General features: G+C 26.2%; 4 protein-coding genes across 8 annotated transcripts; 3 read left to right on the forward strand and 1 right to left on the reverse strand.

The window, feature by feature from the left end:
* The first annotated feature begins 385 nt into the window (after positions 1-385).
* LOC129619082 (synaptic vesicle glycoprotein 2C-like) lies at positions 386-6,525 on the forward strand. 2 transcript variants are annotated; one of them, XM_055534165.1, is made up of 8 exons: positions 386-510; positions 2,431-2,560; positions 3,163-3,487; positions 4,264-4,630; positions 5,015-5,332; positions 5,752-5,890; positions 5,949-6,105; positions 6,230-6,525. In XM_055534165.1, the coding sequence occupies exons 2-8, from the start codon at positions 2,470-2,472 to the stop codon at positions 6,411-6,413; spliced, it is 1,581 nt and encodes a 526-aa protein (XP_055390140.1). In that variant the 5' UTR covers positions 386-510; positions 2,431-2,469; the 3' UTR covers positions 6,414-6,525. The 2 variants fall into 2 exon arrangements, with proteins under 2 accessions (XP_055390140.1, XP_055390141.1); XM_055534166.1 differs by lacking the exon at positions 386-510 and adding an exon at positions 2,155-2,254.
* A 1,490-nt stretch (positions 6,526-8,015) lies between these two features.
* LOC129618908 (uncharacterized) lies at positions 8,016-10,701 on the reverse strand. The gene is made up of 5 exons (XM_055533936.1): positions 10,320-10,701; positions 9,363-10,265; positions 9,131-9,301; positions 8,214-9,052; positions 8,016-8,160 (listed from the first exon to the last, which is right to left on the reverse strand). Exons 1-5 carry the CDS (start codon positions 10,699-10,701, stop codon positions 8,101-8,103), a joined length of 2,355 nt encoding a protein of 784 aa, XP_055389911.1. The 3' UTR covers positions 8,016-8,100.
* A 1,636-nt stretch (positions 10,702-12,337) lies between these two features.
* LOC129618909 (zinc finger BED domain-containing protein 5-like) lies at positions 12,338-15,729 on the forward strand. The gene is made up of 4 exons (XM_055533938.1): positions 12,338-13,016; positions 13,092-13,319; positions 13,827-14,225; positions 15,515-15,729. Exons 1-4 carry the CDS (start codon positions 12,338-12,340, stop codon positions 15,727-15,729), a joined length of 1,521 nt encoding a protein of 506 aa, XP_055389913.1.
* A 1,476-nt stretch (positions 15,730-17,205) lies between these two features.
* On the forward strand, positions 17,206-24,309 carry LOC129618771 (poly(ADP-ribose) glycohydrolase). 4 transcript variants are annotated; one of them, XM_055533746.1, is made up of 5 exons: positions 17,206-17,505; positions 17,563-17,789; positions 17,921-18,309; positions 18,363-19,275; positions 23,582-24,309. In XM_055533746.1, exons 1-5 carry the CDS (start codon positions 17,499-17,501, stop codon positions 24,041-24,043), a joined length of 1,998 nt encoding a protein of 665 aa, XP_055389721.1. In that variant the 5' UTR covers positions 17,206-17,498; the 3' UTR covers positions 24,044-24,309. The 4 variants fall into 4 exon arrangements, with proteins under 4 accessions (XP_055389721.1, XP_055389722.1, XP_055389724.1 ...); XM_055533747.1 differs by having other exon boundaries at positions 23,585-24,309; XM_055533749.1 differs by lacking the exon at positions 23,582-24,309 and adding an exon at positions 22,322-22,439 and having other exon boundaries at positions 17,210-17,505.
* The last annotated feature ends 1,512 nt before the right edge of the window (positions 24,310-25,821 follow it).

The following is a 25,821-nucleotide window of genomic DNA, read 5'->3' on the forward strand; positions in this document are numbered from 1 at the left end:
CATAGTTTCATATTTTTGAAATATTTCAACCTTTGAAGTAATTTAACTAAATGATTCTCCTAACTTCAATAATTTTATTTTCTTGAAAAAACACAGTCATGCACGTTGAACGTCGTAAAAAAAACGTTTAGTTAATGAGGAAACGGTAGTAATGGTAAACGTTATAAAAGGGGTTACATTTATAAAAAAAAAACATTTTGTATTTATGTACAAGACTGTAATCTTTACAAATATAGAAAAGAGAAGAAAAACAATAGAAAATAAAAAACATTATAAAAATGTCATCAATTTATTCTTAATTACTATAAAATATTTTTATCATTCAGTTTTTATTAAAATGTGTTCTCAAAATTCTCTTTGAAGCGTAAACTATTAAATTTAAATTTATACATATATACATACATATATTTTCTTAATTTATCTGTTATTCAAATATTTCATTAAGTATATTCAGTTTTAATTTATTCTTCACTGAAGAACAATCACTGGAAATATAAAAAGTTTTGTCAGGTTTAATGTAAAAATTGTTTTTGTTTTCATATTGATTAATAAGAAATTTATAAAATATAATTATTTAACCAAAAAAAAATTATTAGAATAAAGTAAAAATTATGATAACCATATATGTATATACAAGCATATACCCACTATTTTTCGTAATATCAAAAACTTAACAAATACAACAGAAAACAAGAGAGATTTTCATATACGCAAAACATAACTATACGAAGTGCAATACTGCAAAAACATAATGTGATGAATATGCAATATATTTTTGACTATTTTATAAAATTAAAACAGTTTATATGATTTAACTGCCCTACTTCTACTAATTTCGGTACAAAGTAAAAATTTAGCAATGTTTATAAACAGGTTAGGTTTGGACCATTTGCTTGTAAACATAAATATAGCACAATTTTCACTATATCGTGATATACTGCATTTATACATATATGACAAATTTCAGACGTTTTCTAAAATATGTATTTGAAACATTAAACATTTTTTCGTAACATTATGTTTTATTATTAAAAAAATTTTATAAAAATATAATATAATGTAAATAAGAGAAAAATTTCTAAAAAAGAAAAAATTTTAAGAAAATAAATTTTACCAATAATTTATTTGAAAGTTTATTCAATTTTAGATTTAAATTTATTTTAAAATTAATCAATACCCAAAGATTAGTTTTAACCGTAATTTTCTATCTGCAACAGAAAATTAATTTTGCATATGGTTAAAAACAATAAATAATGTTGGGTTAAACCAATGGTTTGTATTGTAGCACTTTTCCCTTCCACAAGTGAAAATACTGCATTTAAAAACAATCTATGTATATCCACCACTCTATTAAAATTATTTTCATTCATAAACGAAACTATTTCAAGGATTGCATATATTTAGGATGAACCATTTATGCAGTCTTTAAAATAAAGCAAAAATTAATATAAAGAGGGATTAAGATAAAGAGATTAATATAACATAATGCTCAATTTTAAGGGTTAGTTGCGTGAGTTAAGAAAAATAATTATATTTTTTAATGTCATGGAATTTACCGTTAGCTTTTTGCGTTTATAGAAATCTGAAAAAGCTTGCGGTTTCGGAAATATAAGGTGTCAAAAATTCAAATTTTATAAATTTCAAGAGGCGATAACTTGAGAGGGGGTGGAGATGGAAAAAAATTTTCTTCTAACGAAATGAAGCATTTATTAGTATCTAAAAGCCCCTAAAATTTCAAGCTTCTACAGGCTGAGGTCTAGAAGAAAAATGACATCAAAAATTTGGAAAAAAAGGACTTTAGATAACGGTAAATTTGAACGGCCATTTTGTTTTTCTAAAGTTTAACTATAGTATACCACGCTAGGGGAAGCAAGCCACTGCCTTTCTGCGTTCGCAAAATTTCAAAAATGCTTATGGTTTCATTGCAACAAATAGTTAAAGTAAGCCATTTTTAGTGTTTTGGGTGGGGGGGGGGGGGGGGGGGGTGTAACTTCTAAAGGGGGGAGATAGGTAAAAATTTTGTTCCACGAAAATAAGTTTCTAGTAAAGATCTATGTACGTATTAAATTTCGGCTTCCTATCTTTAAGAATGTAGAAGTTTTGCAAACAGACACACGGACAGACGGACGGAAATAAGCACTTTTTTCAATTTTTTGGAAAAGTGCTATAAACTACACTAATCTATAAGAAATAAATAGCCAATAAGCTCAATTGTTTATGTTCCGTTTTTACTCGCCGGGTGAGAGGAAAATTAGTGAGTATCACTTATTTGTATGCGTAATATAATTTTCAAGTTAGAAGAGTGTTTATTGTTTTTTTTTTCTCAAAAAATATACTAAATTCCGTTAACATTTAAGCATTTTATTCTTTTTAAATTTGTCTCTTTGTTCGGCCAAGCTAAATAATATTTTTATTGTTTATATATTCCAGGAACGAATCTTCATTTATGTTCAAATTTTAAAACAAAGTATGACCATTCCGGTGAAGCAAATTAATGATGCTGAATTACCTACTCAAACTTCATCGTCAATTAATTTTGAAGATGTCTTAGCAGAGACAAGTAAGATCTTTTTATAAAGTATATAATTTTTTTACTAATCGACTTTACAGTTACAAATTTAACACATATACATACATACATACGTAATTTCTTTTATTTTCATGATAATATGTGTGTCGGCTTAAAGGTAAAACTCATTAATTACAATTTTTACAAAAATTCAGTTGAACGTCCTGATTAGACATTATTTTTTGTATACATATATCGTTTAGAAAATTCATTAAACCTTCTTAGAATTCCTTAAATCAGGTTCCTTGAAGCTATTTGGAAAATGTTATACTTAATAAGTTTTGCCTTTCAATTAACAATTTAAAATTATTAAAAATTTATACCATTATAAGCGATTTTTTTTTAAACTTTAAAAAAAGCTATATATATCTATATAATATTTTTCATAACAATACCTAATACAAATATAATATACTTGTACTTATGTATATGTACATACAAATACATTTAAAAAAACTTTCAATTAAGTTATTTGGTTTCAATTTTTTGCCTTAAATTTTTTTTTCACACTATTTTGATGTTACACTCTGTATTATTGTTTAGAATTACATAATTAAAAATTAAAAAAAAAATTAATTATTTCTGAATAACAGAATTGGGAAAATTTAATTATGTTGTGATAATTGTATCAGGACTTGTTTTGGCAACTACTTTAATAGAAACTCTTGGTATAAGTTATGTATTACCAGTTTCAAATTGTGATATAATGTTAACAACAACTGAAAAAGGATTAATTAAATCAATTGGTTTTATTGGTATAATAATAAGTTCACATTTTTGGGGATTTTTAGCTGATACATCTGGTAGACGTAAAATTATGGCACCAGCTTTATTTAGTGCATTTATTTTTGCTGTTATATCCAGTTTTTGTACAAATTTTTGGATGCTAATTATATTCAGATTTTTCACATGTTTTTTGTAAGAATATTTAAAAATTACACATACATATATTATATATATTTTAAATAATAGACGGTTTCGCATACATGTATATACTCGAATATAAAAATTAAAATATTAACAAATTGGACTTTGAAATTAAAATTTAACCATTATTTAATACAATTAAAATTCATGGTGTCTATAATATCAAAGTCCGATTTTAATGTAGGTATACGAGTATTCGAAACCAAAACTTATATTTTATTAATACCTAAGAAATTAATCCGAATCATTTATGTATAATGTTAATTTTCAACTAAAACTTTAGTTTTTAAACAATTTTTGCTTTAGTGAACGCTTATATATAGGCGCTCTGGTTTTAATTAAGAGTTTTTTCACTAATTAAATCCTTCAACCGGAAAATAAAAGTATACATACTTTTATTTACGCTGTAAAAAGGAAAAGTTCGAGAAAACGAATGTTAATAAATAGTTTGAAAAGAAGGGTGAAAAAAAAAAGAATTTAATAGATTAGAGAAAATCAAAATCGTTTTAATTTAAAGTCAAAGATACTAATTTAGTTCTAATGAACCAGCACTAAAGCGTACGCAGGGTAATTATAATTGAAACACTATAGTAAACAGTTGAAAATTAATTTTTCTTTTTTAAATTTATTTAATATTGGTTTGGTTTAATATTCAAATTAATAAGCCCCAATATTTTTTAAAAGAATATTTGACAAAAATACAATAAAAAAGCTGAGGAATTATTAAAATGCTTTAATAATAAAATCTTTAAATGAATAAATTTAAGTATATCAGCGGGATCTGCTACAATATACGCTTATGTTGGAGAATTTCATTGTAATAAATTGCGAAGTAAAGCAATTATGGCTGCATCAACATTATTTGGTATAGGAGCTACTTGTTTACCATTATTGCCATGGTTAATTTTAAATGAAAAATGGTCCATCGAAATTGATGCAATTAACATTACGTATAAACCATGGAGATTACTTATTATAATATATGCAATACCAGATTTAATTTGTTCAATTCTTTTATGGATATTACCTGAAAGCCCGAAATTCCTTTTATCAATTGGCAAAAAGGAAGAAACTTTAAGTGTATTAAGGACAATGTATAGTTTTAATACAGGAAAAAGTAAACATGATTTTCCAGTAAGTTTTATTTTGTTTAAAACTTTTTATCAATATAATTAAAATTAATAATTTCAACCATGTTAATCTGGCTATGTTTTTTTTTTTGGTTCTATACATAATTTTTTCCGGGTATGAAATTTGAACTGTAATAATTTTAATAACATTAAAAAATCTCAAATTTTAAGGTAAAATTTTAATATTGCCAATTTTCCTCGGCCAACTATTTTCCTCATGCTTTGTATACATACGTTTCATATATATGTACATAATTAGTTATTAGTATAAAATTTACATATAGCTGATAGCATTGTGCAAAAACCAAAACACAAGTAGCTACACGGTTATGGTTTAAAACCCATTTTTAAAAACTTAATTTTTGCTTTTTTATTTTTTTTTTTTTAGGTTAATACATTAGAAAGATGCTTTGAAAAAAATCACACAATAAAAAAACTACCGCCCTCATTAAATCCAGTAATTAAATTGCTTAAAATAATTCAAAGTCAAACTACACCATTATTTTCAATTAAATATTTAAAATCAACTTTACTTGCATCCACTATGCAATTTATAATATTCTTTACAATGCAAGGCTTATATGTTTGGTATCCATACATTTTAAATACTTTGAATGAGTTTGAAAAAATTAATCCAAATAATTCATCATTAATTTGTGAAATAATGTCTTTTAAAGAGAATAAGATCATCTTTAACGGATATCAGGTAATTAAGTTTTGTCATTATATTTTAAAAATTAGAACAAAGCAAAATAATTTCGAACTATGTTGTTTCAAACGAAAAACTAATTTAAAAAGCATAATTAATAATGGACACGTACATATCTACGGAGAAGAATGCATGTGATCATAATACTACTAGCAACATAGTTTCAAAAGAAAAACATATGTCAACATCAAAAATGAATAGTTGTCACTCATCATTAAAAAAATGAGCGATACAACCTTTCATCATTCACTTTTTTGTGACAATGATGACAGAGACCATTATTTTAAAATCTGTACCTTTAAAGTTCTCAAAAAATCAACTTTTTGTTTATTTAATTAGCTGCAATTCAAATATATGCATATACATATATGTACATTTTTTATTCAAAATTTAATAACATTTTCTTGATTTTTCAGAAAGATTCAGAAATAAAATGTCAGGAAGATTTTGAAATTAAAACTTATATTACTTCACTTATACTAGAAATTTTTTATGTAGTTGGTTTTACGGTTATTGGTTTTTCGATCAATATCATAGGAAAAACTTATATTTTATGTGAGCGAAAAATAAATTTGTTATGTTTCAATATTACTAATAATTATTATTGCTATAGTAATAATTTTATCAATATGTGGTATATCTGGACTATTATGCAATTTTATAACATCTCCTACTATATCAGGTTATTTTTATACAATTTTATTAGCTGGTGGAATAACAGTCCCAGTTGTTAATGCTGCCACAGTTGACTTATATCCAACAAATTTAAGGTACGTATATTATATAATATATTAAGTATTATTTGAATAAATGATACAATATTACAAGTTAGAATGTACAAAGTTATTTTAATATATAAAAATTTGTAATATGTATTTGTATTTTTAAAAATAGAGCAATGGCTGTTTCCATATCATTAATGTTTGGACGTTTAGGAAGTGTAGCAGGATCAAATATGGTCGGTTTTCTTTTAAATGTAAATTGTAGGATGGTATTTTACATATCTGGTTGTTCTCTACTTATAGCTGCTTTTTTTGGTTTTTTTATACCAAAACCGAAAGAAAATATTGTGATATGATATTTATATTAATGAATTAAAATTAGGGAAATCAAATTTCGTTAAGATTGAACATATATTCATAAAAACTAAAATTAAAATGAATTATAAATAGCTTTACTAACTAATTTAAATATATGAATAGGAAAATAATAAATATGGTGGCACTAGTTTTTTTAAAAAATTTAATAAGGAATATTATGGAAAATATAGATATTTTAACATTAAATAATGTTTTTTCTTCATACTATTCAGTTGAAACCATTTATCGATTGGAAACCAGAGAATTCAGACGAACTCAGAAAATTTTATAATAAAATAAATATGTATATATACTTCCAAATTTTTTAGAAAGTATATTGTAAAGCACAATCAGTGATATACAATATCAGCAGAAAAGATGTAAATATTTACTCCTGATTTAACTAACGTGACAAAGTCACTCTTATGTGGGCTTCTGGCCATACAGGAATACCTGGAAATAAGGAGGCCGATTATCTGACGAAGTTGGAAGCAAACGCCTTCTTCATTGGGCCTGGTTCGAGCGTGGGCCATTCTATGAGCTATCTTAATCAGGTGGTGGCTGCCTGGGTGAAAAGGCACGCTTCGGAGCTGCAGTGCTCCCAAGCGGGGCTGCCGCGATCCAAAGACTTCTTTGATCATTAGGGAGATTACTTACATTTTAAGGCGGAGTCGCTCTTCATTCAGAGTTCTATCGTGGTTTGTAACTGGACATTTGCTCTTTAGCTCATATTTACAAAAAATTGGCAGATCATGTACGCAGTGATGTAGATTCTGCGATCGGGGCACGGAGGACTCCTTTCATGTCCTTGGATGTGAGATGCCTTGGCCCGCTCTAGATATAGATTTCTCCGGGCCTTGGATTCTCATGAATTGTTGTGCATGGTGGACCTGATAAAATATTTCTTGAGTTCTAATGATCTGGCGCGGGGATGCACAAAAGACCTTTATGGCCAAGATGCTGATTAAATTCGCCCCATACGTAACATAGCATAACATAACTAAACTTGTTAAATACAACTTATATGCAATGTTTAAATACAACTTATATGCAACTTAATGTTTTTAAAATACTGTGATGAATTATGTATTTACAATTTTTGAATAAACTTCAATGATATCAAACATTAAGCACATTAGCTTTCACGTCCTTCCCAAGTACTTCCAGAAACTCTCGCCTCTAGTTCTTAAAACTTTGAAGATTTGCAAAAACAAATTTAAAAATGTGATGTACAGCGTATCGAATAAAATAAATTGTTCGGTATCTTCAATGAAAACATAGTTATTATGTATAAGATAAAATTTTTAAACTTTTTACTACAAAAATAGTATATTAATAATATGATCGTAAATTTATGAAAAAATATTTTACTTTTTATATTGATTGTTCGCCCAAAAAGGTTCAAAAAAAGCTGAGTCTTATTTCTTTACATTATTAGTAAATATTTACAATTTTAAGGGAAATTTAAAACCATAAAATATGAAATAAAAAAAATATTTTATTTTTAGGAAAAAGGAAAAAGAACTATATATGTATATCAGTACTTTTTTAACATATTTTTTTATCATAAAAATTTTCAAATTCAATATCAAAATGTTTGTTCTGTATTTCAACAAAAAAAAAATGGAAGGAATTTTGAAGAATTATTTGTATTAAAGTATTTGTTGTTTATTATACTGTTCTATCTTACTTTTTTGGTTCAACATTTTCTTTTTTAAGAGCAGCAAATCGAGTGGGTGTTGAAGGCTAAAATTAATAGAGTTATTAAATTAATCCAAAAACAGTATTTAATAATTTACTTTTTTTAGTCTATTTATTATTTTTGGAGCTTCCATTGACACTTTTGAACCAGGAGAAGTCTGAACAATACTTCTGGATTTTCCTGTCAATTTTGAAGAACCTGAAAAGGAATTTCTTCGATTTCGTGGGAAATTGCCTGATACATTTAAAGAATTTGACTGAGTTTTCGAATTTGGTGTTACTGAAAGACGTTGAGCATTTACTTTTTTATTAACAGGAGAGCTTGTTGGAGATCCATTCATTGGTGTAGAACAGGCTATTGGAGGATTTTTTATAATGCAATTTCCGGTATTTAACGAAAACGAATTCGTACCGAACACACTTTTTCTTCTTATATTAGAATTTTGAATTGGTGTTGAATGAAGTACCTTTGTACTGGATTTAACAGTGTTTATCTGAAAAGTCGCCTTGATTGGACCTTTTACTGGTATATTTTCACTAGACTTTAATCGTAAGTTTTTTGCATTAAACTCACTTCTTGAAGAAATATATTTTGTTCCGGTATTTTTTGAAGCTCCAGTAGAATTTATTTTAGATGTTATTGGAATATTATCAAATACATTAGCGTTCTCATTTGATTTTTCAATATTAGTATTAATATTTTCATAAATAGATCGTCGAAGACGCAAATTTTTCATATCGCTATGCGGAGTTACACTTGAAACGGAATTACGTCTACTTAAATAACTTCTAGTAGGTGTTTTGAAAAAATTGTGATCCCTCGAATGGTTTATGTTTTCTTTTGAATGACTGTTACTTTTAAGTAACCGCAAATTTTTATTATCAATCAAGGTCAAAGAGCAACTACGTCTACGAAATTCTTTTTGATTAGGGGAAGCTAAAATTTCGTTGAATTATTAATTATAATTATTTGTGAAACCATTATACTAACTGCTATGTAAAAGATTTAACTTACGCATCATAACAATTATAGTTGGTTTTGAAGTCATAGATGACAAAGAGCTTTTTAATTCGACTTGTTCAATACTATCATTTTGATTCTGCTCTAACATTCTACTTATTTGCTTAACCATATAATTAATTTCATTCGGTGTCTCGGACTGTACACATTTATCCTCTTGTTCCTCTGTAACGTTATATAAGCAAATTTATTAGCGACGAATAGTCGTAGATAATTATATGCATACCTGTTTGAATTTCTATATCAAGAACTTCACGTTCTCCATTTTTTTTAGTTTCGCAAATATTACTTTCTCTATCATAATTAAAAGTAGCTTGCCGAACAAAAGCGTTAACAGGCCTTGAATTGTCTAAATTTTTAGTTTCTGTCACTTCAATGATTTCACTTTTACCGAGACCATTTTCGTTTTTTAAAAGGCAACTTAAAGAATCTAAAAGTTTTTGCGCTTCATTTTTTTTTTCAAGATCTGTTTCGCTATTAATAACATAGTTTTTAAGGTTAAATATCAATTGATCAACATTTTCAGCTGATTTTTTATTTTCTTTGTTCTTTAACTTTTCTTTCAAAACACTTATGCCAAATTTCTCAGCATCTGGTTTCATAAAACTTAATTCTGCTGCTGCGGACAATTCCTTTTTTTTAAGATCTTCTGATATTTTATCTAACATAGGTATTTTCAGTAATTCAAGATCTTTTGAGATATCACTCTCTGACATAGAATCTACCCATTTTGGGTTGATTTGCATTAAATCTTCGCATGAATCATCCGAACGCTCTTTAGGTGAAGAATCAAGTGTACTTAAACTGGTTTGGGATAATTGTTTAGCAATTTTGGCAGCTTCATTAAAAATAAGACGCTCTGAGGATGTTTTATCCTCTAATGAGTTTCTTCTACTCACCGGTGATTGAATTAAGGCGTTTGAAATGCTCAACTTTAGTAAACGATTTTTCATATCACCCTTATTAATTTTACTTCGTGGACTATTTTTCTCAATATTTAAGGCGCTACTATTTGTATCTTTTTGATAATCTTTTGGGGGTGAAGTTTTTTCTTCAAAATCTATTAACAACGCATCTTCACACTTATCCTCAAAATTTAATGACTGCTTGACTTGTTTTTGCTGATTATCTAAAGCATATTTTTATATTTAATAATTTAAATTTATAAATTTAAAAATTTTACCGTATGTTTTATTCAAACTGATCGGATTACTATCTTTACTCTCTTCATCAAAAAATTTTACTTTTGATTTACTACTATTTTCAGACTTGGAATTCCAAACGATTTTGAATTTGTTTTCTGATGTTTTTAAATCATTCGCTCCATAATTACTATTTAAATATAATCTCTCTGTTGCTATCAACCTGCTTTGTGAACTTTCTATTAGCTGTGTTTCAATAGGAAAAGTAAGTAGTTTCTCGAATTCATCTGAGTTAAAAAGACCCTTTTCAACATCACACTCTTTCAATTTATCTGAAAAACTTTGAAATTTATTTAAGGTTGATTTCTCACGATTTTCATTAATCTGCAATGGGCTTGTATCAAAGTCTATTAAATTATCCATATTGCAAAATTTTCGTCAATATCAATGTTTGGCCATTTACAAAATCACAAATTTCGTCTTAAAATTTTATGAAAATTTCTTTGTAAGCAAAATAAAATAGTACAAAAGCAACTTTATTAACGCATCCTATTTTTTAAATTTAAATTCAATTTTTCACCTACTTAGAAAATGACATTTGAAACTGACATAAAACCAACATCTTTTGAGCATAATTTACACGTTGAACTTTGAATATGTTCAGCACATTAAAAAGCTTTATGGCTTAAAGCATAAACTCCTATAAGATATCATGTCAAAGTTATCGCTGAAAAAAATACACAACATATACATTTGACAAATTTTTGTTTGTGTATGATAAAAATATATATGTACGTCATTGTGCCAGCAAGTTTTCGGATATCGACATTTTTATTCCCTTAACTGTATAATAATACAATTTTCCGAAAGTCTGAACATTGTATTGAATTTCACTTTTAGGCAGCGTTTATATGACAATAAGATATTGAAAATGATGATTGTGAATGATGAAGATGAGTTTACGTTTACATTGCAATCAATCTTTGTTAATCTTTTTATTTGACTTTAAAATTAAAAATTTAAAAAACTGCCACTCCACTATCAAATAAAAAACCGCAACAAATCGAAAAAACATTAATACAGCCATTCGCAGTTTATATCCTGTCAAAAATAATTGACAGATACAAAACCGATATCTATTTTTTCTTTGATCAAAAGTTTGCTAAAAATGATAAGTTTGCTAAAAATGATTGATCGATGATGTTTACATGTTTAATCTTTAATATTTTTATCAATCTCAATCATTAAAACTTTATAAAAAATATAAGTTAAGGAATTACTTGGGTAACAATTGCTATCTCATAAGACTCTTGAAGATATATTGAGAATTCTTAAAAAATATTACTCTTATAATTTCAGTCTAGTAGAACATGGATGGCAATTAAAGGGCACGCGTGCCAAACTTGGCACGGAAAAAAAATTTGATGGCACGTTATAGTTGTGCCTCGACAAATTTTTATATAGATTTTTTTTCTAATAAAAAATCTAAAAACTCGTTGAAAAATTGATTGAATGAAAAATTTCCTAAAAATGATAATTTCCTAATAGCGAAATGACAAATATTCAAAACCAAACATATTCAAATGTTATATTCTTTTTATTTTTGTTTTTTTTTCACTTCACTAAGTAAAGTATTGAAAAAAAATTGAAAACGAAAAAAAATTCAAACCGCTTTGAAAATGCATTGAGTATTCAAAAATTTCAAAAAAGAAAAAACATAGTAAACTTTGAAGTTTTCTTTTTAAAACAAAAAAGTTGTGGTTTTTAGGGTATGAAAAATTATCCATATTTCATTTGGAGCGAAGTTAGCAAGAGTGAATGTCATAATTGTTTTTCTGAGTTTACACAACACGTGTCGTGTTTAGTTTTTTACCGTTATTTTTAATTGAAAATACTTCTAATAGAAAGTGAATGAAAAACATCGACCAATTTCTAATGCTAAATATTTTTACAGCTGTAAACTTGATTTCGGTAATGAACTAATTTAACAAATAAACATTATTTAAATATATATAATTTTTATCGTGTAATTTTAGATTTAATTATTTACCCCATTAACATGTCACCAATAAAAAAACAAAAACTACAGGATGTTCGCAGTTTTTTACCATCTTGGACAATTGATTACGGCTTTATTAAACATGGAGATAAGAGTCGTTGTGGTCTGTGTTCCGAAGTTATTGTATGTCGAACATCTTCTATTAAACGACATTTTGAAACTAATCACATGGAAATTTCTGAAAAAAATATTGCCGAAAGAAGAGAATTAATATCACAACGATTAAAAGATGTTGAAAAACAATCAAATTTGTTTTCAAGATTTGTGAAAACTCCTAATAATATAACAGAAGCGAGTTTTGAAATTTCTTATTTGATTGCTAAACACTCGAAACCATTTTCTGACGGAACGTTTATAAAAACACTTATGTTAAAAGCTGCTTCCAGTTTGTTCCAAGATTTCAATAATAAGGAAAAAATTCTCCAAAGAATACAAGAATTACAGATGAGTAGAAATACTATTAAACAAAGAATTTTAAAAATGAGCATTAATATTTCCGAACAACTTCAAACCGATATTAATAGTTGCGATTTCTTCTCAATTTGTTTGGATGAAACAACTGACATAAACTCGTCTGCCCGATTAGCAATTTTTGCACGTTATTCAAAAGGGAATGAAATACGCGAGGAGCTGTTGAAATTAGCAAATATACCGGAAAGAACAAGAGGTGCAGATATTTGTGAAGTTGTTGTTAATGAATTAAAAAGCCTTAATCTCAATTTAAAAAAAATTGTTTCTATTACAACGGATGGAGCACCTAATATGACTGGTCCGGCAACAGGGTTTGTTAATTTATTTCAAAAACATGTTGGACATCCGATTATAAGATTTCATTGCATCATTCACCAGCAAATGCTTTGTGCAAAAGTAGGTACTAGCGATTTAAAAGAAGTTTCAGAAAAAGTTAATAAAATTATAAACTTTATTGTTGCACGTGATATGCACAAAAGACAATTTAAAAAACTTTTAAATGATGTCGATTGTGGATATGACACTCTTTTAATGTGCAATTACGTGCGTTGGCTGAGCCGGGCCATATCGTTAGAAAGATTTGTGAGCTGCTTGGATAAAATACGTCTGTTTTTGCGTGAAAACAATAGGGTCGATTTTAAAGAACTTGATGACATAGAATGGCTAACAAAATTAATGTTTTTCACTGATTTAACATTACATTTAAACTCTCTAAATAAAAAATTGCAAGGGCGTGGGAAGACGATTGAAGTTATGTTTGGACTTATAAAGGGGTTTGAAGTTAAACTAGATATTTTCATTAGAGATATCGAATCTGGAAAATTTGAATATTTCCGAAAACTAAAAATTTTTTTTGATGAAATACACATTTTTGAAAAAACTAATTGGAATTTCACCTATGAATTTACAAATATTCTTGTTTCTATTAAGCAACAGTTTGCACAAAGATTTCTCGATTTTAAAAGGATCGAAAATATTTTAAAAATTATTAATTACCCAAATTTATTTGATATGCAAGATTGTAACAATAACCTCCTTAATTGGATGCGATTAGATAATTTAGAAATGCAAATTATTGATCTGCAATCCAATCCAATTTGGGTAAATAAATTTGTGAATATGCGGAAGCTTGTTGAAGATTTAGAAAGCCATCGATCCCAAAATGTGGAATCAGAATGTTTCATGGAAAGTAAAATTTTAGAAGCTTGGAATAGTATGCCAGATACCTTTTATTCTGTCAAAAAATTAGCAATCTCGTTGTTAACGATTTTCTCTTCCACTTACTCTTGCGAAAGTCTTTTTTCCGTTTTGAATCATGTACATTCAAAGACTAGAAACAGATTAACAGAGGAAGATTCGGCAGCATGTATTACTCTGCAGTCAACAATGTACCAGCCCGACATAAAAACTCTTGCAAGTAATATGAAACAAAAAGTTTCTGATAAAAAATTAAATTAATATTTTTTCTATCTGTATTTATTAATTTTTATACCTTGAACTATAATATGTATAAATAAATATTATTACAACTTGTCATAATATTGTATTTACCTAACCATACCTGTACTTGGTACTGTGCTGGCACGGGAAAAAGTGTGACAATAAATTTCCCCAAATGTTGGCACTTTGATCAAACCCTATTTGCCATCCCTGTAGTAGAACACTAAAAGGCCCTAGTGAGATCTTTATAAGAACAAAAGAGCTCATTTACTAGAGTTATTAATTCTTGTAATGAGAGTTAAGCTCCCATCAAAAGAGTTTTTAAAGCATATAACTCTCATACCAAAACTAGTATGAGAGCTACAAAAACTCTTACAAGCCTTTTGTAATAGTGTTACTAGAAGGAGAAAGCAACATATTGTAGAAAAATATTGTCGGTCTAACTTCAAATTTTATAAAAAATATATCTGTTCCATTTTTAATAATTATTTTTTTAACAAAAATGAAGCAAAATGTACATATGTTTACGTATATGATATGTAATCAATAAATATTTGTATTCAAAAATTTAATAATATAAAATTATAAATATGGGAAATTAAAATAATTTTTTTGCCATGATTATAAATAAAAAAGTTGCTGGCATTAAAATTTTATTGATAAAAGTTGATATTGTACTTCGAAAAAAAAAAACGCCAACTTAAAAATTTAAAAAATTTTTATGCATATTTTTTAACCCTATAATATCTTGTTTCTTTTTTTTTTTACATAAATTTTAAAATTTAAGAATTGTTAAACAAAAAATAAATATACTAATGTACAAAAGTTGCAACTAAAGCTTTATTATATTCAAATAAAACTATAAATTTGCATTTCATTAACTTTAATTTAATAATTTCAGTACAATAAATATTTTTCGGATTTCTTTCCAAAAAAACAATTCTCAGTCAATTAAGGTTTAAAATTTAGATAAGGAAAAATTACAATACTAAAATGACCGTGCCTAACAACTAGAATTATAAAGGAATTCTTTTAAAAACAAAATTCTATAAGATTTGACATCTTATAAAAAATACTTTATGAGAATTAAAATTTTTTATGGTTTGCTGAAAGTAGTTCTGCTATGAGAGTGGCTGAATTTTTAACAATACAAGTGCTAAGTCGTTATTGTAAGAACCTTACGAGAGTTGCATAAAAAGAAAAAAAATTATGAGTGTATTCGAGTGTGGTATGAGAGTTTTATGAGATTTTTGGTCAATTTTTTAGAGTATTATTCCTGGAAATTGGAATTAATTGATATACTTGATTGTAAATTTCTTGTTTCTAAAAATAATTTCAACATGTTACCTTGGTGGGCATTAAAAAATATAATCAACGACGATGTTCGCTGTTTACTTAAAACAACAGCGGTACTTCAAAATCAACTGTGTCAAACTGTGGAAACAAATAATATCAAAAAAAACTCGCAAGCGGTAAAATAGTAATTTAGCTTATTTTAATAAATAAATTGGCGGTATCTTGATTCTGGGCAGTCAGTCCCATTTAAATATGTGTATTCTATATGAATTCTGACATTTCACCGCGCAAAATAACTCTTTTTCTGTTTTCAACTTTAGGCATCAACGTAAAAGGACGTACATTTTAAATGTACAGATATGTATAGATTTTAAATGACCTATGCGCATACTCAGCGTATTGGATTTATTGATTTTGACAAACATTTTTTCTCTGTTTTTTTTTTCAATGTCAATGATCTGCTTATTGGGTCTTTGCACATTTGTGTTGTTTGAGCATTATTACTCTCTATTCTTCCCCCTTTATAAGCCCTATTTAATTTAGAAATTAGAAACTTTTTAGAAGTAAAAGCTTTACAAAGCTGATAAAAATAGAAATTTACATATATTTTTATGGAAGCCATAGAGGGCACTTTTATAATCACAAATCTCCCACAAGATCAATTTTTTCGAAATTTTTAATAAGAAAAGTTAACATTCAATTTTTTCTACTTTAGTACTGCTTACATTCTTAGTACTGCTTACATTATCAATTCTCATAAGTAACGAACCTAAAATTTAGCAATATTAACTTCTTTGAGAAAACAATATTGAATTTTAAAAACCCAAAAATTTAAGAATATAATACATAAACGTTAGACTACGCGACGTGCTTAATTCGGTTAGGTTATGCGTATATACGTATCTTCCTATCTACCTAGTAAGTGCAACGCATCCATTGGTGTTGATCTCTTAAATGAACTTCAAATAATAAGCATATTTAATGCATTATTGTTCTTCAATAAATAAGCAGGCCTGACGCATTTTGACCTTGTTGTAAGACTTATTTCGACCTTTTTTCTTATATTAATACTTTTTAGTAGGCTTTAAATCCCGCAGAAAAAGTCATATGCTTATGTGCAGAAATAGTATTTTTTTGTGAAACTAAATTTTGCATATTATATGCATTAACCCAGCATTTACACGTACAAGTTACTTGCAAGAAAGTTGCAATACATACAAAAATTTTAATAACACATTGAAATATTTCTACTTGCTTGTTTACTTGCAGTTCAACTTGCAAGAAAATTTTGCTGCCAGTAATTTGAGCAAGTAATTTGACATATTGAGAAATTCACAAAAAAAAATATGTTGTTTTGATTTTTTTTTTTTTTAATTTAAAATTTTTGAATTTTGTTTTGAAAAAATTAAACTTAGCAAACTTATGGTTTCTAAAATTTATAAACAATTATATATATTGCTAGTTGTTTTCTTCTCAAAGACATTTTCAAAAATTAACTTGCTAAACGCCTACGTCATAATAGCAAGTAATTTGACATTTCGAAAACTAATTGACAATTAATATTATACAAACTTGCTTGCATGTAACTTGTATGTGTAAATGCTGGGTAAGCCTAAAGGAAACACAATTCTTACACAGTTTTAAATAAAAGTAAAAATTTTCGACTGTCAATGAAAGTAGCAAAACGATTTACGTTTACTCACAAATTAACCAACAGATTTGATAATAACATTAAAGAAGTAATCGGGAATGGCATAACCCTGTTAATGTTATATAAAATGCTACCACTTAGCATTGAATTGACATTTGAGTCATCATCTGAATTATCAAAAATCAAAACAATCAAATTTATAATTAAACAGAATATCTGAAAACGGGATTTCACCTTTTATCAAAAAAGTCTTATCAACTTTAGTTATAAAATTTGTGTTCAATAGAATTCACTTAGCCAAAAATGGGAGGTAAACAGCTTAGAATGCAATTCATAATTTCTTGTTAAATTTAGTTAATGTTTTTAGATAATTATTTTGGGAGTTCAATAGAGGAGATTTACAGAAAAGCAGCTTATTTACATGAATTTGATCATATTGAGGATATAAGGCCTTGGAAAAATCATGCGGTTTTATTCCAATATCCTTTTGGCGATTCAGTAATACCACAGCCATATGGCAGAAAAAAAGAACATGAAGACAAAGACGGTGTGCGGTTACCATTTTACCAAACTTCAGTCATTCAAATTGAAGACGTAAGCTTATATTGGACTGTTTTTGTATTATACATACATACATATGTATATTTATTAAAAAAATGGTTAAGAAATATAAATTTCCCTTAAATGATATTCAATTTGCATTCTTGTTCTCTTTTGTTTTATAGACAGAAGGTAAAACTACGCGAGAATTGCTTTGGATGAAAATTTTATTAGCTTTAGAATCAAGAGATTTTGATTCAAGTTGGGAATTGGAAGAAGCGATTAAGTCTTATAATAACAGAATTGGGACGCTTTATTCACTCCATGAATATTTTAGTGAAAATTATGAAACATCAACGTACTTTTTCAAAGTCCTATTAAAAAGAATTATTTCGTTAGCTTTGGATTTGCCTCATCATATTAAAACTGGCATACCTTTATTAAAGCAAGGTCATAATCAGTCTATAAGTTTAAGTCAACAACAAATTGCTTCTTTATTGGCTAATGCATTCTTATGTACCTTTCCAAGTAGAAGGCTTCAAGAGCAGAATTGTCCGGAAATAAATTTTAATAGGTAAAATGCATTTTTCAATTTTAAAAATAAAATGTTTATGCATTTTTCATTAGGCTTTTCGAGTCAAGGGGCCCCCAAGTTTTATCGAAAATTGAATGCCTTATAAATTACTTTCGAAGGGTTTGCATAAAACCTCCTACCGGGGTTTTAACATTTTCACGACGTTCAAGAAGATCTGCAGATTTTCCGAATTGGAGTACTATAAAAGAACCATTTTCAAGGGCTGTTATACACATAACGTCTGCTGGAACAATTGAAGATAATGGAGTCGGTTTGCTTCAAGTAGACTTTGCGAATAAATATATTGGTGGTGGTGTTCTTGGAGGAGGTTGTGTTCAAGAAGAAATAAGGTTTGTGATTTGCCCTGAACTTATAGTTAGCAGATTATTTACAGAATTTTTAAAAGATAATGAAGCGCTATTTATGGTTGGAGCAGAACAGTTTAGTAGTTACACTGGTTATGGATATTCTTTTAAATTTTCTAAAGATCATAAGGATAATATTGAAATTAATCAAAAAAATAGACGTCGTTTAACCCATATTGTTGCCATTGATGCCTGTTATTTTCCAAATTCATCTCGTCAATATGAACCTCGTTTTATTAAAAGAGAGTTAAATAAAGCATTTGTTGGTTTTTTCCATTCGAATGCCGCTTTATTACCACCGGGTGTTGCAACAGGAAACTGGGGTTGTGGTGCATTTGGTGGGGATTCGCAATTAAAAGCTTTAATTCAATTAATGGTCTGCACAATAACAAATAGACCCTTATTGTACTTTACATTTGGAGATAAAAAATTGAGTAAAGAAATCCATGAAATGTATGTATTCTTAATTGACAATAATATAAACGTTCGACAATTATTTAATTATTTATGCGAGTATATCGAACAAGCGAAGCAAGCCGAAAATTTGTATGCATTTATAAGGAGGAGGCACCAGGAAGATAATAGTTCATTTTGTAATTATGTAAGTAAAAAATTCAAAAGTTTTTGTTTTAGTGAAATCAAAACTTTAGCAAAATATCTTGGATTAACATCTTTTGTATTGGGGTTTAGTGCACTACTAATCATAGCTTTACTTCTTAATAGTAGTTATAGAGTACCGCGGTACAATGAAATAAAAAATTATGAATATGCATTACCAAATAAAATAAAAATTGAAAATTTTCCAAGAAAACGAAATCCATTTGAGCAATTCTCATTTCAAAAAAATGAGAGAAAAAAGAAAAATTTGGTAATTTAGACTTTTTCTTCAGCATTTACATTTTATTTTGTTTGCAAATTCAGAAAATATACATAATTATTGTTTTTACTTCATTTTAATTTAATTTCATTTTATTTGTTTTGACAAAATTTTTGTAAATTTGATGCAATGAAAATAAATTGAATTTAAATGGTTTTTTTTTTGTTTTTATTGATTTTAATCTAATATTTTATAGTTGTTAAGTTAGTTAATTAAATATTTAGTTAATTTATTGCGGAATCGAAATTAGATTATATGTAATCGAAATATTTTAGTAGGTATTTTCTGTCAGCAGTTATTTCAGCACACTTTCAAAATAATTTCCCTTCAAAAACAAATAAATTTTTTAAATTCTATTTCTTTTAACATATAAGTAACCTACAAGTGACGCACATAGACAATTAATAAAAAATTTATAATAGGTTAAATTGTTTAAAAAATTTTTTGGTTAATTATAATCACACTTATAATTTTACTATATATGTAGGTATTGACGCATATTGAAAAAATAATTTTAAATTTAAAACTTTTTTTTTGCAAATTCGAAAATTGGTCTTGTAATATTAGTTTCTATCACAATAATGCAAACCATATTTCCTACTCATGTATTTTAAGTACAGCAATCCCTCCTATAACGTAATTTTTGGGACCGAAAAATTTTTACGTTAAGTGAAATTACATTAAAGGAGGTCCAACTAAACTAATATGACTAATATGTATGTATGTACTTGATATTTGTCTAAACTAGTAAGTTGTCTGTTGGTAAAGAAAGAAATTTAAATGAAAAAAAAATAGATTATTGCATATTAAATTATTTTAAAATTACGTAAAACGAGGTAAAAGTTACATTAAGTGAAAATAGGTAGGAAAAATAAAATTTACATACAGGTATCCCTTGTATAACGCGATAGTTACGTTCCAGGGAAATTCCGCGTTATGTGATTCGCGTTATATAAGACTTAGTTTTCATATAAATTTGGGGGTTATGTTCCAATAAGTTTTTTTACAAAATAAAATACATATTTAATAAGAAATAACATATATTTCAACTCAAAACTAAAATTCAGATTTTGTTTTAAAATTAAAACCATAAAATAAAAATAATAATTCAAAAAATAAAATAAAACAGATTCATACATATAATTAAATTTAAAAAAAACTAAAACAAACTTCATTATAATTAATCTGTTTCGCTGTCTTAATGTAACTTAATAAACTTAATGTAACTTTAATATTATCTTATTATTCAAAATAATTTAAAATTTCTTAGAGGGGACAATGGGGCTCTGATATACGATCAAAAGATGTCAATTGTAATAAAAAAAGTGCCAAAAAGAAGCGAAAGCGTAAATAATTTCATATAAAAGTCGAAAGCCGTTTCTTTATTAAGAATTGCTGCTATTTTTAATGAGTAAAGGATGTGAAAATCGAAGTATTTCATAAAAAAATATTTGCAATTAATTTTCTTAAGTAATTCGAGCAGATGCACCTAATAAGTATAACAATTAACTTTGTTTTTTTTTTCTAAAATATTTAAATTTTAAAATATATAAGTTTTTATTAGCTTGAATGCGTAAATTATTTTAGGTGAAATTATTAAAAAACATAATTCTTATTTACATAATAAAAAAATTAAACTAAATTGTTTGTAAATTAAGTTATTGGGTCGAAAAATGTAAAAGCAGTATGGAATAAATTTCATATGTATATTTAAAATACATAAAAAAAATACATAATGTAACAATTTCTCCATTAAAATAAATTTTTTCACCATTTGTCCGATGTGTTTTATAAATGTATTTATTTTTACTTTTCCTATATAACAAAAAAGAAAAAGCAAAATCTTCAATTCAAAAATTTAAAAAATAGGGAATTTAATTTTTAGTATGACTATTTAGTAGACTTTATAGTAAGATAAAAAATTTTTATGAAAAAATAATATTATTTAAAAAAATTATGTAAAAATTGTTCATAGTCTTGTAAAATATTTTAATTATGTATTTTAGAATTATTAAATGAATTTGAAACAAGTATATATTTTCTAAAAATTATTAAAATAATTATTTTTTTTAATTGAGTAATAAAGTTGTATAGCATAAATTCTTTTAAATACATTTTTGAATATTCTTTTAATTATGCCAATATTTCTAAAACTCTATAAACCTTTTTAAGTACATAATGAATTTATGTGGGTAAAAGTTAAGATTATTATTTTAAGGTAAAGGGATATTATCACTGTTGTTTTGAAATTGATATTCTTTAAAATTTATCCGGAGTCAGCAAACTTTTTCGGACGAAAGGACATTTTCAAAATCAAATTTGTTTTGCGAACCCGTTCATTCAAATGTAACATAAATAGACTTTTATTGAAAATAAATATAGAAAAATTTTATATAACATGCAAAATATACAATTTTTATATATGTATTTAATAAGTAAATATATAAATATCAAAAATATAATGTATATATAATATATAATTAAAATATATACTTGAAAAATTAAGTTATTAAAATTCAATGAGGTTGTCGTTCTTGAATATTGTTCGATAATTTATATAAGTCTGCATGACCCGCATCACTTTAAATACTTATAGAATTATAACGTTTTTATAAAATGGGTCTTAATAGGTGATTCAAAAACAATTTTTTAAATTAAGTAGGTAATTAATTCAGTTTTTTACATAAGATTAATATATTATAATTATAATATGTTTATTTCCGATTAATTTTTGTTTTATATTTTTTTTTATAATTATTCTTTTTTTTAGATACTAGGTTGTCTAGCTAAACTGTAGAATATTAATATGCTCTTCAGCCATCACAATTATGTCTTGCATGTTTATTTTGAATATAAAATTTTTCCAATATGAGTTTTTGTTATAAAACAAGTACTACAAATTTATATTTTTTAATTATTTATTAGTTAAAAATTATTTTTTTTAAATTTGAAACACGAGAACAAACTATTCATTTTTGAAAAGTGATCAATGTGAGTATGCAAAAACAAACTACTTACATATAAATATACACATATGTACATGCATATACCTAGATTTAAATAAACTTTATAATTTTTATCAATGTAATTTATTATAAAAGTGGAGATTGCTATAAATTGGATTGTTATTTTTAAAGTATGTAGATGTTTCATTTACTTTAAAAATGATAATCAGATTCACTGTTTGCAGAACATTATAATGTAGAACAATATCATCATACAAATTATACAATAACCCAGTATTCGTGAAAAGTTGGATTAGTTTGGCTGCATTTTTATAATGGATTGCTTTTTTTTTCTTTTATACTTTTATACTTTTTTATATGTTTTATATTAATATCTAATTATAAATTTAAATTATCCTCATATATAAGTTAAAATTCATTAATTAATAACTATTGGTTAAAGTTTTTTAAAGTAATACTAGTACATATAATAACACTTACATACATTAAGTAAATAATTTTCTATAAATTAATAGACCTTCCTGGTTTCGGTTTGGTATAACCAAAAAATATTTGTTTACATTTGATAAATACTTTGAAATTTTATGTTTATCACCCTATTTATAAAGTTTTTAAGTTTTTATTTTCTCTTTAAGTGAAATTTTTTTTTCTTTTTGCGAGAAATTTCATGATTATTCTTCTTAAAGTAGTTTCAAGTTTTATCCCAGACATACCTACCTAATACGTACACATACTAAGAAGTAATTTTACCAAAAATCTCAAAAGTTTTGTAAATTAAATAAAAATCTTTTTATTCTAATTAATCTAATTTTCAATTTGTTTTACAAAATTTTGATATTGAATTTATTTGTTAAATGATTTTTTTATAGGAATAAAGGATATTGCTTATTCCAAGCCATATACATATGTATTTATTTGGCTGAAATTAAACTTCTTTTTTTTTTTTTTTTAAATCAAAAAATTAATACTAGACCAAATTCACATTAAGAGAAATTTTTTAAAAATACATTGTTGCTTATATGTATATGTATTTCAAAAAATTTAATGCAGAACTTATTTTACAGCAGTCGTGCAATAGGAAAAATGAGCAAAACACCAAATCACATACTGACAACGAAATCAATAAAACTGAAATGGAAAATGATTTATCGCCTTCGGAAATAAAATTAATCCAAGAAACAGTATTGAACAATGAGATTCAGGATCCATGGCCTATTCCCTCTTCAACTGATCAAGAAAAATGTTATAATGAAAACTTACAGCAAAAAGATTTTTATGAATCACAATGCGAATCTACTAAATCTATTTCCAATGATTTAAAATTATCAGATCACAAAACTTATCCAGAATCAGCACAAGACAATGAAAATAATTTTTTGATACAAAGTGATAGTAAAAGATTTAAATCTGAAAATGAAATTATTGGACAAAACACAGCGTCAACGAGCGCAAAACCTAATAAGAATCTTAGCAAAAACACAAAGTCAGAAGTCGTACAGGTTCACAGTTATGGTCGATCATCTTAGATTTTCTTTAAAAATATTCTAACATAAGTAGATCGTTAGAAAATTTATTGAACATAATTATTACATATTTCTTTTTGAATTTTTGTTATTTACAGGTTTATATTTTGTAAATTTTGTACTAGTATAGCTTAATAAGTTTTACAACCCGACTAGAAGCGGGACAATGGAAAATATTTTCTTACAAAAATAATTCATCTAAAAATTGTCAATCAAGTTAAATTTTTTTTTATCTTTATTACTTTGAAATATCGTTATATACCTATATGCATTTGTTTTAAGGTATATGTATGTATGTACATACTAATTGTAAATTAATAGTATTGAAATAAAAATAAATTGTAATAAAAAAAATTTGTAAGATAACGAAATTTGCGATTATATTTTTTACTAACAATGCTGTGTCTCCAAAGATAATGTACATGTAGTTCAACTTTCCCGTTCAAATAAATATTTAACAATAATTCTTCGCCTTGAATTTTTCTAAAATTTAAAGTACTTTATGTACATACACATGTAGTAGTAGACAATTTTATATTATGGTTGCTAATTTTTACCAATGCGAAAAATATAAAGAAAGCGTGTTTTTGATGAAATGCAGCTTCTAAGGCTAGATTTGCAAAGCTTTACTACCTCTACATTTACTTTGTACATGAAGCTTTAAAAACTTAACTGCATTGTCAAAAACACCCAAATAACCTTTAACATTTTAATGATGTTAAGAGCCGTATTATATTAAACCTTATTTATTTTCCTCAAATTGAGCAAATCATATTTTCACTTGGGATCTCTTGTGGCCTCCGTAAGTAGTTGAAATGAATAATGTATTATAATGAAACATGTTTTGCAAATGTTTTTGCAATTATATATTTTGAACAGAACTATTATTTCAATTTGTACAGTATATGCCTATGTATGTATGCAAATAGAAAATTCAAGTCAAATACTCGATCACAGACATATTTATATTATAGAAGTTTATAACTCAATCCACCATACAAATGAAATATACGTACATAGCCATTTAAAAACATTGTCTGTTCCACTTAACCAGGGCTGACAGAAATACAGATTTTTTGTAATTTCAAGTCTAAAACACATCACTATTTTTTTTTTTTTTTTGGAATTTGTCATTTCTAATGAGTGCAGGCTTTTAAGATTTCAAGTTTAAGTTCAAAAATGGTATGTACCTACAATTTTTTTTGAACAATCGACAAATATTGATTCCTTTTCACGCAAATTTATGTTGAATTTAACTTAGACAAAGTAAATCTATTTTATAAATAGTTCGACTCTCCGTTCAAGATAATATTGAAAAAGAGGTTATCCAGTATTACAAAGTTACATTTCCAGATTAAAAACTATATGATGTTTTCGTATAAAATCCATCTTTAACCTGAATTGTACAGCAAAAACTTTGGATAAACACACGGCTACATGGTAATCACCAAGGTATCACATGTTTTTTTGTCAACATAATATTATGTACATATAAACAAATGCAGTGTTGGCGCATAAGTTTAAATAATTTTTATGAAAATTTCGATTTGAAACTTGAAATCAACATTAAAACGAAAGAACAAAAACATATTTATTTCTTTTAATGGTAAATTAAGAAAATTGTAAATTATGGATGCAAAAAGCTCCTTTTAATAATGAATATTTTATATCCAAGCTTATTCTTGAATTCATAACTTCCGTGATGTTTTTTGCTTTATAGTACAGAAATGTTTTTGTTGTGTTTGAATATGATGAAAAATTCCATTGATAATATAATACGT

This window comes from Condylostylus longicornis, unplaced genomic scaffold (genome assembly GCF_029603195.1).
Source record: "Condylostylus longicornis isolate FDR11 unplaced genomic scaffold, ASM2960319v2 ptg000010l, whole genome shotgun sequence".
Lineage (NCBI taxonomy): Eukaryota > Metazoa > Arthropoda > Insecta > Diptera > Dolichopodidae > Condylostylus > Condylostylus longicornis.